General features: G+C 39.3%; 1 protein-coding gene across 1 annotated transcript in view; it reads right to left on the bottom strand.

Annotated features, from left to right (window-relative positions):
• Window positions 1-306: 306 nt before the first annotated feature.
• The window catches only part of ATP13A5 (ATPase 13A5), a 35,729-nt gene continuing 18,161 nt past the window's right edge, over window positions 307-17,874 (bottom strand). The window contains exons 7-11 of the mRNA XM_042998340.1: window positions 14,578-14,752; window positions 12,147-12,349; window positions 6,504-6,592; window positions 4,101-4,181; window positions 307-2,166 (exon numbers count right to left, since the gene is read on the bottom strand). Coding sequence (XP_042854274.1) covers window positions 1,906-2,166; window positions 4,101-4,181; window positions 6,504-6,592; window positions 12,147-12,349; window positions 14,578-14,752 — 809 coding nt within the window. The 3' untranslated portion in view covers window positions 307-1,905. The remainder of the gene's footprint in view (window positions 2,167-4,100; window positions 4,182-6,503; window positions 6,593-12,146; window positions 12,350-14,577; window positions 14,753-17,874) is intronic.

Raw genomic sequence — 17,874 nt, 5'->3', positions numbered from 1 at the left:
AGTGTCCATTCTTCATGATGGGCAGCTTAAGACTGCCCAGGGTCATGCTCATTGTGCTTTTATCAAACATTTCTTCCAAGACTATTAAGCCCTTCTCTGAGAGTACTTTCAGCAAAGTCAAGCATAGGGTTCAACTTTATTATGTGCCCTCCCCACACACACACAAAAAAAGATCTATGAAATAAATATCATCATCTATCAGATAACTAATAGGGTGTTGGAAAAACTGGGCAAGGGAGGCTGTACATTTATTGAATAAAGATTTTTTTAATCTTTTTATGTTATCTAAATGTCATAGTGTGTCAATTGAATCTTCTGATTCTGAAGGTCAAATTACTAAATACAAATAACGCCAGTTCAAGAAATCTGAGCTGCCATATATTTTAGGTTGGCGTACATTTCTTAATCTAGAATTCTGCTTTGTCTTTTCATCTTTCATTGGTAGTCACTAAATTAGACACATTTTAAAATAATCCCTCTCTAAAGCCATCCACCCAAGAAAAGGTTAAAAAGCAAATAAAATGTAAATAAAAAGGGTTTGTTTTTATAGGAATTTGCATTTATGCTGCTGGTGTGTATAACAAAGTATATAGTACTATATACAGCAATGCATTGCTGAAATGTTAAAAACATTTTTTCAGCTCTAAGGATTACAGAATTATAAAGGTATTATTGAATGCATCTATCACTGTTAGGCACATAACTGGAGCTCGTGGGATAGAACTGGTTAGCTAATTGCCTATGAGCCATTAAAGATATGTTAAATTAGCAAAACTCAATTTATGGTCACAAGGAAAGCCTACTAGCTAATTTAAAAGGTTCACTAGAGATGTATGTCCTCTCAAGGTCACCGAGAGGTAGATATATATTAAAGGTAATAGCGTACAGAATATATTTACAGAGGATATACCTTTTCTCGTGGCCATTAGTGCGCACATAATGATTGAGTAAAATAATGAAAAGATGAAATGGGACTTGAGGTCGTTCAGCAGCCTGATGCTTGTCGTGCTGTACACACAAACATTAGGAGTCCCTACTCCAGGGTTGTGTTTTAAGATGAGCAATGCTGAGTTTGAACCAACTTTTTGACTTAGAACCTGAGGGTTTCATCTCTCCATAGCAAAAAATAAATAAAACTGTCATGCTTCTTTAAGTGAAAAGTATAGTTTAACATTTGTCCCATTATCTTTGTGATCTACCACGGACTTTCAGGCTCACTGCTCCCAAAACAATATACTTTGGGTGATGCCAACATCAGTGGAGTTGGCTTAGATATAAGCTGTGCCCAAGCCAAGATTACAGGCAGTTAACAGGCACCTCCATCATTTTCTACTTATTACAGAGTTAATTTTTCTGAAGGAAATCTCAGTTCTTCTTTCTTTATTAAAGCCATACAAAAGAAGCAAAAAGAGGAATTTTGTGACCTTGGGCAAAGATAAGTACATAAATGGTCTTCGCAAGTGAATACAAGGTTCAGTAAACCTGTGATAATTTGACAGAAAGACTTTTTCCCCCCACATTCTTTTATTTGTCTGTGAAAATAAAGATATATTGGTGAAACTTTCAAAGACCAAACTCTTCTTGAATTTTCCTTCTACTGATGTTCATACCACTAATTTCACTACCATAAAAGCTTGGGCATTTCAGCCAGGATAATGGTATGCAATATTAAGGAAAAAAAAAAAAGACAATCGAGGAAGTTCATGTTTTTCCTCAGTAGTGGAGGATACAGTCAAAATAAGCATATTTAAGGTTCTTTTTTGCAAGGTTCAATACATCGAGAAATGCACCTTGAATTCTCTGATGGATAAAGAAAGGTAGAGGTAGACTGTCATCACCTCTCCACAATATGTTAGTTTCTGGGAGCAAGGAGATGCTGTTAACCCCATATGACAATAATTCTGATTACAGCCTGGTCCAAAAATGCTGTTCTGTGGTTTGGCCTTCCAATTCGAGTTTCGCTTTTGGAATCTGTTCAGGGCTTTCATAGCCACGGTTGATGTAGAATCCATTTTCACCATCGCCTGAATAATCCGTTCTGTTTGTGGGAGGCCAGGTGGAATCTTCTGCCAGCGTTTTTTGCCAGTGCCTATATTGACTTTTAGAATAGAATCCAAATTCTTTTTTGATCCACAGCCAGAGCTTTCGATTTTGAAGGATGAAATCCTGAGAAATCAGGTGGAGAAAACAATCAAACCATCCTTACACATTCCCCTGCAGCCAGGGTGCTCACTGCCCGCCCGGGGCCTGTCTCTCAGATGTACTTATTTAAAGCTGCTTCTGCGGCAACTTTACTCCCTGCTGTCCCCACCAAGTCTAGCAGCTCCCTGGTTCTCTCCCTTGAGAAGGGAGTGTGCTTGTGTTCACACCAAAAGCTTACAGCCTTTCATTTCTACAGATTTCCTAGTTAAATCCTGGCTGGTGATTCACTTAGAATTATTTTACTGCCAGACTGAAATGATAACAAAATAACATACTCAAAATCGAGAAAAGGAAAAAAAAAAATCACTGCTACCTGCCACAGACCACTTACAAGGTGTCCCCTGATGGTTTGTTGAATGAATGGAGGAACTCTAGAAATCAAATGGGTTTTGCTTTCCGTTTGGGGAGGGTTCTCTTTTTTTCTATGTTCACATACACTCACAATGTTTACACATTTATAATAGGAATGGTCAAATTTTGCATTCCACTTCTGGTTATGCTAGACTTTCTGTCACATGTAGCCATAGTCTTCTCAATAATCACTTTTAATGATCCTATACCATTTTTTCAAATTGGTGTATAACGATTGATTTAAACAAACAGCATCTCTACTTTTGAACATATAAGTTGAATCTAAAATTTTACCACCATAGGGGTACCTGGGTGGCTCAGTTGGTTAAGCGTCCAACTTTGCCTCAGGTCACGATCTCATGGTTCATGAGTTCGAGCCCGCATCAGCCTCTGTACTGACAGCTCAGAGCCTGGAGCCTGTTTCCTATTCTGTGTCTCTTTCCCTCTCTGCCCCTCCCCTGCTCACACTCTGTCTCTCTCTCAAAAATAAATAAACATTAAAATGTTTTATAATTAAGATAAAATAAAATTTTACCACCATAGATAATACTACGATGAATTCCTTCATACATGTAGGCTTTTTTTCTCCCCCTTTGGGTTATTTAAAAATCTCTATAGTCTCAGGCACCTGGACTACTCAGTTGGTTAAGCATCTGACTCTTGATTTTTGGCTCAGGTAGTGATCTCACAGTTTGTGAGATCGAGCCCTACATTGGGCTCTGTGCTGTCAGCAGAGAGCTTTCTTGGGATTTTCTCTCTCTCCCCATCTCTCTCTGCCTTTCCTCCACTCATGTTCTATCTATCAAAATAAAAGAATAAAAACTTAAAAAAAATAAAATACGTAAAAATATATATAGTCTCAAATGGAATTCCTTAGAGTATGAGAAATTTTACACTCATTGTATACAATGATGTGTGTGTCACACACACACATATATTTATATAGATTTGTTTGAACCCTTTTCCCAAGGGATTTACAACACATGAATCTTTTTTTTTTTAAACTGTCCCTTAAAAAAAATAATACCCAGGACTTTCACTGAGTAGGTAAAGTCATTTAATGACAGTGAATAGAAGAAAAATACTATAGGGGAAGACTTTCAAGAGTAAGAATTGACTAGATGAGCAATGGTTTCCTTCCACTCTTAATTAAGGAAGCCCTTCTGAAGACAGCTCTTCACGCTGAAAGGTCTCATTGAATTTTAGAGCTTGTAGGTCACCTGGTCTAGTCTCTACTAGCTTATTGATAATACTAGAAAAATACACTACGATGCCTTCATGGGAGACAAAAATTAGAGTTAATTTGATGTTTTGCCTTCCATGCTAAACATGGATCCTGAGAACATTTCTATGCAGCCTTTAGAGAAGTTTAAATCACTCTCCAAGAGTTTCCCCCAAAGAGAACATGCACAGTTCTTACAAACCGTTAATAACTATCACTTTGGGAGACAAAAACGGTCCATCTAAAAAACAGGTATGTGTTGAGAATGAGACCCTTTATTTGTTTATTTTCCCAGAAAGAGTGTAAGAGATGTACAGAAATTTACCTCTATGAGGAAGGCCACACAGAATTGGGTGAGGGCTGCCACCAAAATCGAAACCCTCCATGATATCAGTGTTGGGATAAACTGTTAAAAAAGAATCTTACCTTTATACCATGCAGACCTTAAATTTTGAAAACACACACACATAAACATTATCTTATTTAATTTATGTATTTGTAACAGCTCTCTGAGCTTGGAGGGTAGGCATTGCTTTCTCCACTTCACAGATGAGGTCAGTGCGTTGCCTAAGGATGCAAAGCCAATCAATAAATAGAGCCAGAATTCAAATCGGAACTGACTGCCTCTTGGCCTGTGTTTCCTCCACTGCCTGAGAGTAAACATTCGGTAAAATGTGCCATGGGTCACAGACATGAGACAAAACACTTTGGAACCTGTGTGTCTCTCTTCATTTTTATCTTTTCAAATGGAGGTAAGAGGATGCAGGATTAAGTCATTCATCTAATAATGCTATCACTTCTAATCCTCCCAAAGTTAAAATCTACTTGGAGTTCATTCATTCAGTGAAATTGACGTATGAGTAAAACATAAAGGGCACAGAGGTTACCAGTTACTTTTGATACTAGGTGGAAACTTTCCGAACCAAGGTTCCCAGCCCTAAGTCTAACGGCTTGATCAACGTTGAACGCACACAACCCACCTCCTTTTAAGGATTCAAGGGTACCTATTGGCCACCAATTATGATTAAATGATAGGTATTAACACTACAACTTCCCATGCTGGCATCAGTGGCAAAAGATTACTCCCACAACTCCCTTTCTGATCCCAAAGTTAAATATGGGGGCTGAGTTGTTGTTGGGACTAAAACCACAGATCCTCCACAGCATCTGATTGCCCCCTTGCAATTCTCATCCCCAGTCAGATACGGGTTATTGCGCTTTATTTTCTCCCGTCATGTAGAGACAGCCTTTCTCAGGGTTGTGAGAGAGAGCACCTGGGTGCAGAGCTGTCTGGAGACTGTTGTGAGATCTGGCAGTGGGTCAGAGCGTAGTGGAGAACCTGGTCCTTCCCCTCCCTGCTGCTCCTGCCCTGATCTGAGAGGACTCCTCTCCATCCCTTGGCCTGGAAAACACTTGTCACACTGCTTTGGAATTATCTGCCCACGGGATGGTCTTCCCTCCTAGCCTCTGAACTACTTGAGAGCTGTGCCCACGCGCCTTACACATCTTGGGCTCGCTAGTGCCAAGCATGCTCTGGAGCTTCATAATGTCTTGTAAGTGACTAAATGGTCTAGGTTCTCATTTCCTAACTGCATCTCCCTCCATAGACTCTCTGCTCAAGCATATAGCATCACGTAATTAGGCTGCCATCACGTAATTAGGCTGTCCTAAAAGCCCTGCTGGAAAGCCTGCTCAGATATCTTCATTGACTCTCTGTTGCTCTCAGGAGAAAGCCCAAACTCCCCTGGCCACCTTTGTCCAGCCACACCACGCCTTCCTCACATTCCACAGCATGTTGCCTCAGGCTTTGCCAATCCTCCAAGCATTCTGTGAAACAAGTCTTGCTTTCGATTTTTATTTCGGCCACCTTACATTCTTTTGCATTTCCAAGACAAAAGAGATTCTTGCAGCCTTCTCTGCTTGTGCTCAGGCTGTTTTCCTGGTTTGAAATACCCTTACCTCCTACCTAGCAAAATCCAGCCTATCCTGTGGACCCAGATCAACTTGAGCCTCCACTATGAGGCCCTCCATGATGGTACAGGGTACAGGCCCCGTGAGAGCTCCTCCTTCCTGTGTTCTTCCCACTTCTCCCTACACCCTCTACAAGCACAGGTGGTCCCAGGTGGCCATGTCATCATTTCACTCGCATAGGACACAATGTCCTCAACAAAACTATAGACTGCAAGAGTCAATCCCTCTCTTTCATTTCTCCCACAATGCTGGCTCTAAGAGTGGGTTCAATGACCTCTTCTTAAATTTTATTTTAACCCACCACCCCTTGGGTTAAGTGATGCCCACTGAAATAAAACTCCCCATAGTCAATGTCTGACAGACAGAACCTGATTGGCCTACAAGTCTACTTTTTCTTACTCCTTACAACTACATTATAAAGGATTTCTACTATATGTTTAAAAAACGACACTTGAAGAATTACTGAATTAGCACATCAATTTATCATATTAGCATAACATGGATGAATAAAGTATCCAAACAGCATTTTTAGGTGTGAATAGGATAAATGTTCTAGATTGATAATACAGATGATATGGGAACAAGCAGAGGTTAGCATATGTGTGATGAGTTATTTGTTCCTCTAGGAAGTCAGAATAGCCTCACAACATGAAATGGTTGGAGAGAATACGGTAATACCTGACTTGCAAATTACAGTGCAAATATGGTCCCATTGCACATATGAGTCACTCCAGAGGTGGAAATGAATACCACTTACCTCCATTCCACGATATATATCTTGAAAGTCAGAAAACAGAATGAAAACTGTGAGGCCCAAGGCAGATATCAGCAGAAATGAGAATATATCTGAAGAAACACCAAACGTTATTTTTAGATGCTAAACGAATGTTTCATATAATTTGGCACACACTTGCAGAATCAATTATCTCTGTTGGGCAAATATCGGCTCTATCTTCAGATGTTTTGATAGATCCTCATATGTTTTAAAATATGTTCTAATGCTTACCAGACAAAGGTGACAGCTTCACATCTTTCCTTTGAAAGACGTGCTATGGAAAACTGCTGATCTAATACAGGACACTCCATAAAGGAGTCACGTCAGCTGAGAAGTCCAGGAGGGCCGGGACGCCCTGCAGTGACCAGCCTACGTGAAGGGTCACCAGAGAAGCCCCAGTGCTTTATCACTGCGTGTCTGGTGAATTGTGCATGAATGGATGAACGGTCAGTCCTCTTAGTATCATTGCATTCTTTGTTGCCTGGAGAATAAAGTCCAAGGGTCTTCAACTGATATTCAAGGTCTTCCTTGAATGGAATCCAATTTCCATCTGCCTTTCTGTTCTAGTCTCTTATTGCTCTTTCTTATGTGTTGGAGGGGGGTTAAATCACAAACCTGCTACCTCCATGGAGGACTTTGTTCACAAAGTACCCTGTATAGCGGATATTCTTTATGTCTTGGCAGTTTTTCTTAAATTTTTCTTAAAGAGCCCAATTCAGATACCACGCTCTTTTTAAGGACTACCCAGGCCTCTCTCACAAAGTTTTCTTTCATATGGTTATGTAACACTCTGCTTTGCAAGATCTTTATGCATCTACTAGACTGTAACCTCTTAAAAGTGACTTTGTATGCCCTTCTGTAGGACTCTGAATTGAAAGAATGAGGAGCTATCATGTACATCTGCTGGGTTCTTTCTCTCCAACCTGCCCGAATGGCTTTGCTTTAGGAAGCTTAAACTTCCCAGGATGCACTGTGCCAACACCACTGTTTTTATCCCTCCGGCCCTACCCACGTCTGCATCCACAGAGCTTTTACACACTTTGTAGATGGGCCTTACAAATGTTTTCTGATGAGATTAGCACCTTCAGGCCCAAACAATTGGATTTCATCAGTGTTGCCATGATATAAAGGATCCTAACACGCTCTAAAATTTATAAACAAACAAACTGGATGTTCTCTTATATTCTCTCTACCTCATTTATTCCAAGGTTTATGGCCTGCCAGCCCCCACCTCTATACAGGTCTATACGAACCAAAAATCGGAGATGACAGTGCCGCTGCAGCTGGCCCTATTTTTGTGAAGACATCAAAGCTCTGTTTCACCCCTGTGCACCTACACACCCCCTCATATTCATCCAAGCTTCACCTGATATATACAGCTAGATGCCACACCTCCCAGAAGAAGAGCCAGGCTTGCTTGGGAGGGGTGTGAAGCAGAGAGAAGAAAAAGCAGGGGCACCAGGATCGCTTATTTCCCAAAATAATGTGTGCTGCTGGGTAAGAAGAGCCCAGGAGATGGCTGTGTGGATTTTTCATTTATGTCATTGTTTCCATGTCCCAGGGACCCAGATGTTGGGAAGAAGATGATGCCCCAAGTGTCCATCCTGACAAAGGCCTGGTAGTCACAGCAACTGAGTGGAGTGCTGGACACATCACACCGTCCTTAGACTAATGATCTGAAAAGCAGGCCAGGTGGGCACACGAATGACCAGTGTGGAAGGAAAATTATAAGGCCTTCATGTAATTCAGCTTTGATTGGAGAACATGATGAACGGAAGTGATTGTTGCCTCCCTAGATCAGTTGCTGTTGATGAGGAAGCTTGAAAGAATGGTACTCTTTTTGCACACGTCATTTGGGAAGACATGTCCTGGGCAAGACACTACAGATTGTTTGCAAGGAAGGGAAGGGTTTGCAAATAGTCACATCTGTTTCCATAAAGATTAAGTTTGTATTCTTTCTAGATCGTCTCATTATAAAGTTGATCTGCCAAAGGCTATCAAGAAAGATACAGAGTTGAAAATAAAATTGCTTGATATTGTAATAGAAAGTTCCAAGGACTTTTGAGACTAAGTGACTTAGGAGATTCTGTTGTTAGAATATTTGTTTATAAAACTTGTTTTTAACTTAAGATTTTCAGTTATTTTCGATGTAGGACTTGAGTTTACCCACAAGCTTTAAGTCACTATGATGTAACTAATTCGGTTCTCACTTAATTCAATGTATGTAAAAAGCTTTGTAGTTACTGTTCAAACTAAAGTACTTGCCAAAGTAATATATCATATCCTCCTTGTAAAATACATTCACAATCAAAAAAAGGACTATAAGTGATTTAGCTTAAAACATAAAGCAGAATCTTGATTTGTTGTGACAAGAGCCAAGGGCATTATCAAACACTGAATCAAAACTAAAAAATATCATAAGAAAATCAGGAAGAAGTTTATAGAAAATATAAAATGAAAGGAAGGTCTTAGCATGCTCTCAAAACCTTTGAAAAAACAGCTGTACCAAAAAAAATGGGGTGTGGTAGTGACAATAGATAGAATGGTAAATAATTACTAAAACTAGTTTAACATAGTCAAGGTATATTTCTAATTTAGGAATAGGAATGAGGCTTACTTTTCTAATATCTATGACTTATTTAGAAAATTACAGATTGCAGGTTATGCCATACGATGGCAAAACTATAGTAAATTCCCCAGAGCAGAAATTTTACAGGCCAGGTTCTCTGATCAGGACAATAAAACTAGAAATTATTAACTAAATTTAATGAAAAATCCCTTCTAACATACAGATTTAACACAAAATTCGAAACATCAGCTGGGACAAAAAAGCAAATCAAGTCCATTTGCAGACTGTTGAATAAAGAGGACTAGAGGAATGAAAACGAAATCCCTTTCCACTTGAAAAGGAAACCTCTCTATTCTGAAAACTAGGTGGGTCAGAGAAGAAATCAAGTCATAATTAGAGACATGTGAAAATGTAAAGAACGTGGCCCAAACTTTGTTGATCTTGAATGATTTTCTTGTTTCACAAGAATCAAAAGAAAATACATTATAAAGTCAATTCAAACATTACAATTTTTTCAGAGAAAGTAAGAAGGAAGAAAAAGAATGAAAACAGCAAAATTAATAAAATTAGAAAAGAGAAAGCATACAGAATTTATTAAATCTGAGAACTGGTCTTTTAAAGAAAACCAGCAAAAGTATAGTTCTTGTAAGAATATATGAAAAAGGTAACACATACAGGATGAGAATATTCAAAGAGTTATAAAAGGAAATAAAATTATAAGAACATACGACTCAAAATCTTATGCTGAGACTCAATAATCTCAATGAACTAGAAATATCTGGGGGAAAACTTGTTATGTGAAAACACAGTTTAAAAAGAGGATAATTTGGGGCACCTGGGTGGGTCAATCAGCTAAGTGTCCGACTTTAACTCAGGTCATGATCTGGCAGCCCCTGAGTTTGAGCTCCCTGTCAGGCTCTGTGCAGACAGCTCAGAGCCTGGAGCCTGCTTTGCATTCTGTGTCTCCCTCTCTGTTCCTCCCCCACTCACACTTTGTCTCTCTCTCTCTCTCTCAAAAGTAAATAAACATTAAAACAATAAAATAAAATAAAATAAAATAAAATAAAATAAAATAAAATAAAATAAAATAATAGAAAGAGGGTAACAAATCAGTCCTTTAAAAAAAACACAAATCTTTCAAAGGAAGGATTTAGAGCCAGATTATTTTACTGGGTTCTTGCAAATTGTCAAGAATAGACCCAGGAAAGAAAAAGTCAGAGTTTTCAAGCCTAATAATAAACCTAACAAAACACTACCCACACACACAAAATCAATCCAACAGGAAATGCAGATATCAAAAAGCTATAAAATTTGGGGGGCCTGGGTGGCTCAGTTGGTTGAGTGTCCTACTTCAGCTCAGGTCATGATCTCACAGTTCCTGAGTTCAAGCCCCATCTAGGGGTTTGTGCTGAGAGCACAGAGCCTGGAGCCTGCTTCAGCTTTCTCTTTGCCCTGCCCCCTTCTTTCTCAAAAACAAACATTAAAAAAAATTTTTTTTAAATAAAGAATGAACAAATGGAGAAGCATAATATAGTATGTCTTTAAAACTGAGGACTTAATTGTGTAAACATTATAATTTCCCCAAAGTATCAAAATTCAAAAAAGGAATTTTAAAAAAGCCTTACAATTTATTCTAGAGTTTATCTGGAAAGATGAATAAGAAAGAGAAGTAAAAAATGTTTGAAAACTGAAGAGTAATGAAGATACATCAATCTAACTGCTTATTAAAACTTATTATAAAACTATAGCTAAATAAATGAAACTATAATTTTTAAAGTATAGTGATAGACCAAGAATAAGCTGGCATGTTAATGAGACAGAAAAGATAGTCTAGGAACTAATTAATTGTATATAAATTAATATGTAAGTATATAACAAATATAAAAACTCACATAATATAAATTATGTATATAATGAAGCCATAAATATACATGAATATGTAGGTATGATAAAGGTGGCATATAATCGGTTGAGAAATAAATGATGAAAAGAAATATTAAGTAAAATCTGCTGGGAAAACGAACCACTAGTTAGATAAAGTAGTTTGATCTCTACTTCAAACTGTATGATGAAATTAACATTAGATTTAAAAAGCATTAAAAGAAATTTAAAAAACAAGAGAAATTCTAATCTACCTGATTTTGCAATGGGAAAAACCTCTCTGTGCCTAAAGGCAATGGGAAGAAAATCGCAAAGGAATAAACAACTCATACAAATAAATAAGAAATAGAAGAGTGACACTGTTGGAAAAGAATGGATAAAAATGTACGTAGGCAATTCAGAGAAGAGATGGCTAAAATCATGAAAATGTGTTCATCCTCACTGGTGATTCAAGAAATGCACAGAATAAAGTAACTTGCCCAATGTTGTGAAGCTACAAAGAGGTCAAGTTGTATCTGAATTGGTTAGAAAAGTCTTTTACAAAGTATCTGGATATATATACTCAAAATCATTCTTGATGACTCACAACAGGACAGGACTCGTAACTATTTAATAATGCATGTGTGTATCTGCACATAAGGAGTTTCCTGCCCAGGTTTCTACCACTCATGAAAATTATCCTTCAATACTCCATTAAAAAAAATTTTTTTAATGGAATTACATTTAAAAAAAATTTTTAACGTGTATTTATTTGGGGGAGAGAGAGACAGAGTGCAATTGGGGGAGGGGCAGAAAGAAAGGGAGACACAGAATCTGAAACAGACGCCAGCCAGGCTCTGAGCTGTCAGCACAGAGCCTGATGTGGGGCTCAAACTCAGGACCTGCAAGATGATGACCTGAGCCGAAGTCAGACGCTTAACCTACTGAGTCACCCAGGCACCCCTCTTTTTTAATTGCAAGATAAAGCTGAGAAAATACAGAAAGTGAAAGAAAATAACAAAAAAAAAATGGTGGATAACTAGAGGGAGAGCTTGTAAGAATGAGAGCAAGTCACAAAAGCATTATACAACCATTTGTAGATACTTCATTCCAGAGTTCAGCCATCACTTTACCACTGAACTGCAACCCTGGGGAGGGTGGGGAAATGGAAGGAAAATTAAACTTCATATACTCACAGTTTGTGTAGATGGGTTTTCGAAATGGCTTTCCCTTAGAGAAGATAAACGCTGCTGTGATACAGTTGATGGTGGTGAGGGGCCACAGTGTGGTACTCTCAAAACTTAAAACTGAACCAGGAATCAGCGTTGTATTTTCAGTCCCATTTCTCTCCAAACTCATATTCATTGAGAAATTACTTTGGTTGTCCAGAAAGCACTCACTACAAGAGAATCGCCAACATTTATAGGATTTTCTATTCTATTTTTATCCAGGTGGCGGGAAAACAAAAAAAGTTTATCACTGCCATGGGGTCTCAGCTTTCAGATTGTCCCAGCCAGTAACTACCAAGACATATTTTGTTCACCTCTTGCAATGACAAAGCAGAAATAACACTTAGAACAAGTCAAAATTATTCTTTGTCTCTCATTCCATTTAGAACAAGTGATTTGTGTTGAAAGGGCTTGGATGATAATTTTCTATGAAATTCCTTTCAGTTCAGAACAAATGAACCATGGCTGCCCATGTGTGTGCATTCGTGCATGTTGGGGGAGGGTTGTGGTGGGCACATGTGTGTGTGTGTGTGTGTGTGTGTGAGAGAGAGAGAGAGAGAGAGAGAGTATGTATGTGTTGTTTTCTTTTCTGAGGACTAATATAAGCCTACTACCTTAGGTCCTGAGTATGAATCTGCCTGCTCTATATCACGCTCTTCCTGAGGATCCAAGAATGACCCTCTCCTGTTTCTGAGTGTCAGTGGCTCTATTTTGCTAATAAATTAAATGCCAACTTCTCAGGCAAGCCCAGAAATCTTCGAATCTGGCTTCCTGCCCTTATCTTTTGCCAGCCCTTCTCTGCTCCTTATACTCCAAACACATAGGAAAATTTTCTGTTCCCCAAGTACTACAGTTTGCACATGCCTGGGTCGAATACTCTATTCCGTCTCCATCCCTCTGTTGTCTTTAGTTCACTGGAAAGTTTGCCTACTGCTCTCTGTTCTTGCTTCTAGTGCTGTATTTAGCTCATTGTTCTGCAATTATTCATTCACATGTTTTTATTTTCCACCCCTGGGATGAGAGTTCCTTGAATATGGAATTTCTCTTTTGGGTTTACTTTGTTGTGATTTTACCCAAATTTACAACGCCTTAACAGCTAGCACAGAAATGCCACAGAATAGTTCCTCAGAAAAACATTTGTTTAAAAGATGAGCCTTCCCAGTCCAGATTGATCTATTTGCAATGTTTATTTTTTTTAATCTCCAAACTCACAAATTAGTTTGTATCAGCTTTCTTGTTCAGCTTGAAACTTTTTACTCTTGTAACTGTTTATAGATGAAATTAGTTCCCAATAAATAGACTTAAGTCTTAATATCTTTGGTTCCCTAGGGTCCCACAATGTGTTTGGCATATGGTAGATGTTCAATTAATGTTTGCTGAGTACATTAATGAAACAAATAATCAGTAGTCACAAAATGTTTTTGCACAAGACAGATAGACCAGAAGGCCTGAATTATAGAGTTTAACACAAAAATATATTTATTCTGTTATACTTACATTGCAGATAAGAGAGTTAAGGTCTAGTGTTGCAGGGTTAGTGATAAAGGCAGGACTACCTAGCCATCATCCATTTAGCTATCCCTGCTTGTCTCCCAGATTCAGAATTTTACTTATCTGAATATATGCCTTCCGATGAGGAGAAAAATCTGGTTTTGAGACAAAAATGAATTCTCTACTCCAAGCAATAATACTTGAATTGCTGAATTTAGGGTGTAAATGGCAATCTTAGACATCATTCGGTAGTTTTCAATCTTTCACTGGTTGCTGGGGCTCCGGTGCTTCAGGAGCATCATGGAGTCTGTGAAGAGGAGTTTGTCCAAGCCTTACCTCAAGGCTTGAAAAACTCAAGCTAATTTAAGCCAATCTCTCTTGTAAATCAGGGGCCAGCTGACTAAGTCCATAGGCCAAATCCAACTCAACACCTCTTTTTGTAAATAAAGTTTTATTGGAACATAGTCACACCTACTTTTTATTGATTGTCTATGTCTGCTTTTCACTACAACAGTAGTACTGAGTAATTGCAACAGACACTGTCTAGTCCAAAGAGCCTAAAGTATTTACTGTCTAGCCCTATGTAAGAAACGTTTGCTGACCTCTGGTCTATATGATAACCAAACCACCAGGGAATGAATGCATTCATTTACTAAACACATTTAGTCTACACATTAACAACCAATGTGAAGATCTTCCCCCCCCCCCTCCACTGACATGGCTCACCCCAGGACTCCACCTATTAACTGTGTTTGGTGTTCTATCCTGACATTGGTAGCATAGAACCCTGGAGACCCAACTGTTGTTAATTAAAAATTTAGGGTGTATGTTCAACCAAGTTGTACAGTGACATTGGGCACTCGTTGTATCACCTTCAGAAAGGAAAACTAAAAAAACTGAACTTTACCTGTATCTGTAGACCTCACAATACCAGGGCTGCTTCTTCACATAGAGAAATGCACAGATTTGCACAATGCAGGTGAAACAGGTGTTCAAAAAGACTGAGAGCAGCAGAGGGGGAGAGAGGAGCTGTCCGGCCGGTCGGTAAGGAGCCAGTTTGGGGTAGGCATGAGTTGAACTCACTGAAAGACAAATGCATTTTCCCCTATTACGGTTTCATTATTGACAATAGAAGATTGAGATGCCTGTTATCTTGAGACTTCCGTTAGGATTCAGATTCAGCAAACATGAACTCAGGGTTTACATCTAGGGAAGCACATTGCTTAGGTGTATATCCAATGCTACCAGCCTTTGCCTCTTCCATGCTTTTGTTTCACCTTCAGAAACAAAAAGTAATAGGTTTAAAAGCTCTATAAATAATACATTTACCATATTTCATGGTGCATATATTTTCTTCACAACAAGATGACCAGGAAAGGTATGTAAAATAGAAAGGTGGCCTTCCACATGGATAAGCAGTACTATGATCTCTCAGTGCTGGTAGGAAGGCAGAGAGTTTAAGATAAGGAGAGTAAGAGGCATCAGGCTAGATTAATCTTCATATGCTGGAGATTATTTTTTAAGTACCGATTTTATTATTCATTCATCCAACATTCTCTGAGCACTTCAGTGTACCAGGATAGATGCTAGAGGTGTGTTCTGTTCCCTGCTGGATAAGTGTGTAAATGGAGAACTGCTAGAGTGTATTAAGCTTGGTTAGGAAAAATAACTCAAAACAGTCTTGCTTCCAGATGAGAGTATTAAAATGTATTATAGCTTTGATCCTAGAGTTTATGTATTTTTTTTTAATTTAAAGGATAGGCGATAGGCAGAGATTAAACAGAACCACAAAAACAACAGACTGCATCCTTCTTAGGAGCCATATGTTCTAACAAGCTATTGAAAATGGAATGCACTTTACTTCTTAGGGCAGTGCAGGGAAGAAGCATGGAAAAGTCAGGAATTAGATACATTACATCAAAGGTTTACACAAGAGTCGTGTTTCACTTCTTGTCTTCATAGCTGATACCTTTTCCTTTTTCATAGCAAATCATTGGTTTCTTTGATGTAAGGAAGAAAGTAGACTGTGTATGCTGAGGTTTGTGTTCATGAATGAAGGGGTAGGGTGGTAGGAGCAGGTGTCCAGTCTGGGATGATAAAACTCTAAAGTAGGTCTTCAGTTTGCTCGGTGGGTTCTTGGGTAATCACCTGAACCCCCTGGTACTTCATTTTTCTCAAGTATAAAATGAATGTGTTGGAGTATCTAAATGGTCTCCAAAGTCTCTTCCAACTCTTTTACTCTAAAGCTCTATGACTATCTAAGGATTTACCTTTTTTTTGCTTAAGTTTATTTATTCATTTATTTATTCATTTGGAGACAGAGAGAGTGAGCAGGGAAGGGGCAGAGAGAGAGGGGGAGAGAGAATCCCAAGCAAGTTCTGCACTGTCAGCATGAAGACTTGATGCAGGTCTTGAACTCACAAACCGCGAGACCACGACCTGAGCTGAAACCAAGAGTCAGAGGTTTAACTGAATGAGCCACCCAGGTGCACCTAAGGCTCCACCTTTACCAATTTAATCAATAGTTGCCTGGGACAGTGCTAGGCTGCAAGCTGTGAAGTATGCACAGATGAGGAGGTCATCTCATCTGCCCCAAAGAACTTGAAGTCTAATGGAAGACAAAGACGGGTTGTAATAAAGAATTTGGTTGGCTTTTATTCCCAGTTCCTGGGATGTAGCCTCTAAGTTGTTGGGATTTCCTAAGTTGATAGGAGTGTCTTTATTCATGATAGCAATGATGGTTTATGCAAATAAGATGACAGATGGCAGGCATAAAGAGAGTTGGTGATAAAATGATAATCCAGCATATAGATGCCATGACACCAAAGGTTGAGATCAACTTGGGGCATCTGGATGGCTCAGCTGGTTTAAGCATCCAACTCCTGACTTTAGCTCGGGTCATGACCTCGTGGTTCATGAGTTCAAGCCCCACATCAGGCTCTGTGCTGGCAGTGCAGAGCCTGCTTGGGATTCTCTCTCCCTCTCTCTCTGTCCTTCCCCTGCTTGCCCTCTCTCTCTCTCTCACAAATAAATCTCAAAAAAAGGAAATTTGAAAAATAAAAAGATTGAGATCAACTTCATGGCAAATGATTCCACCAATCATGTCTAAATAATGAAACCCCAATAAAAACTCTAGACACCAAAGTTCAGGTGGATTTCCTTGTATGGCAATCCTCTGCATATTGTCACACATTGATATGCCAGGAAGATAAGGCAAACTGACACCCCATGAAGAGGACAATGGATGTGTGGGGATCCTCCCACCAGACCTCACTCTCCCTTTGGCTGGTTCTGATTTGTATCCCTTTGCTATTATAAAACTGGAATCATATGTATAGCACTTCCCTGAATGAGTTGTTGTTATGAATCACTGAACCTATGGGGAGAAGAAGAACCCCCCAATTTTGCAGCCAGCTAATCAGACTTGTGGGTGTCATGGGGACCCCCAAACTTATGGCTGAGGTCTAAAGTAAGGGCAGTCTTGTGGAGGCTGTGCCCTTAAGTTGTAAAGTCTGGCCTCACTCTGGATGGTTGGTGTGAGAAGTCATTGCATGGCACGCAAGGAAGGGGCACCATGTGGACTGTGGTCAATGCAAGGAGACTGTGCCCTGGGGCCACAGAAGGCAGAGAGGCTACAGTGTTTCTAGTTCTTCCCATGTTCCTGCACTCAAGGAAGAAGACGGCCACCAAATGACTAAGTAGGCTGTGGACAATGGAGAGAAGTCTAATTGCATTTCTGTGTATTCTGCTCTCTGGTACTCTCTTTCTCAGATGCTCGCTGAGCTTCTGACTTTTCTTTTACACAGAGACTGTGCTAGATTGAATTATTGGCCTCATTGTGGTAGGGTGCACTTTACCACCCTTTAATTTTGGTTTTGCTTTGTGATTTTCTCTGGCCGAAGAGATGTTAGAGGTTTGAGGCCTGCTTGCATGGCAATGCTCACTCTCTGTGATCATCATGCTCAGGTCTGTTAGGCCAGCCTGGCTCCAGAATTTAAAATGTGGAGCTGACTTGAATGAAACCCCTAACCTGGGGCAAGACCAACTGATCTACCTCCTAAAACAGATCAGATTCAGCTGACCTAGACCAGCTGACTATCTACAGAGCAATGGTATTGTAAGCCACCGGGTTTTGGGGAGAAGTTTGTTATACAGTAGTAATGTGGTAATAGCTGATTGATAGAGTCCTAACATAAAGAATATT

Source organism: Panthera tigris, chromosome C2 (genome assembly GCF_018350195.1).
Source record: "Panthera tigris isolate Pti1 chromosome C2, P.tigris_Pti1_mat1.1, whole genome shotgun sequence".
NCBI lineage: Eukaryota > Metazoa > Chordata > Mammalia > Carnivora > Felidae > Panthera > Panthera tigris.
This window is presented reverse-complemented; position numbering and strand designations above follow the sequence as displayed.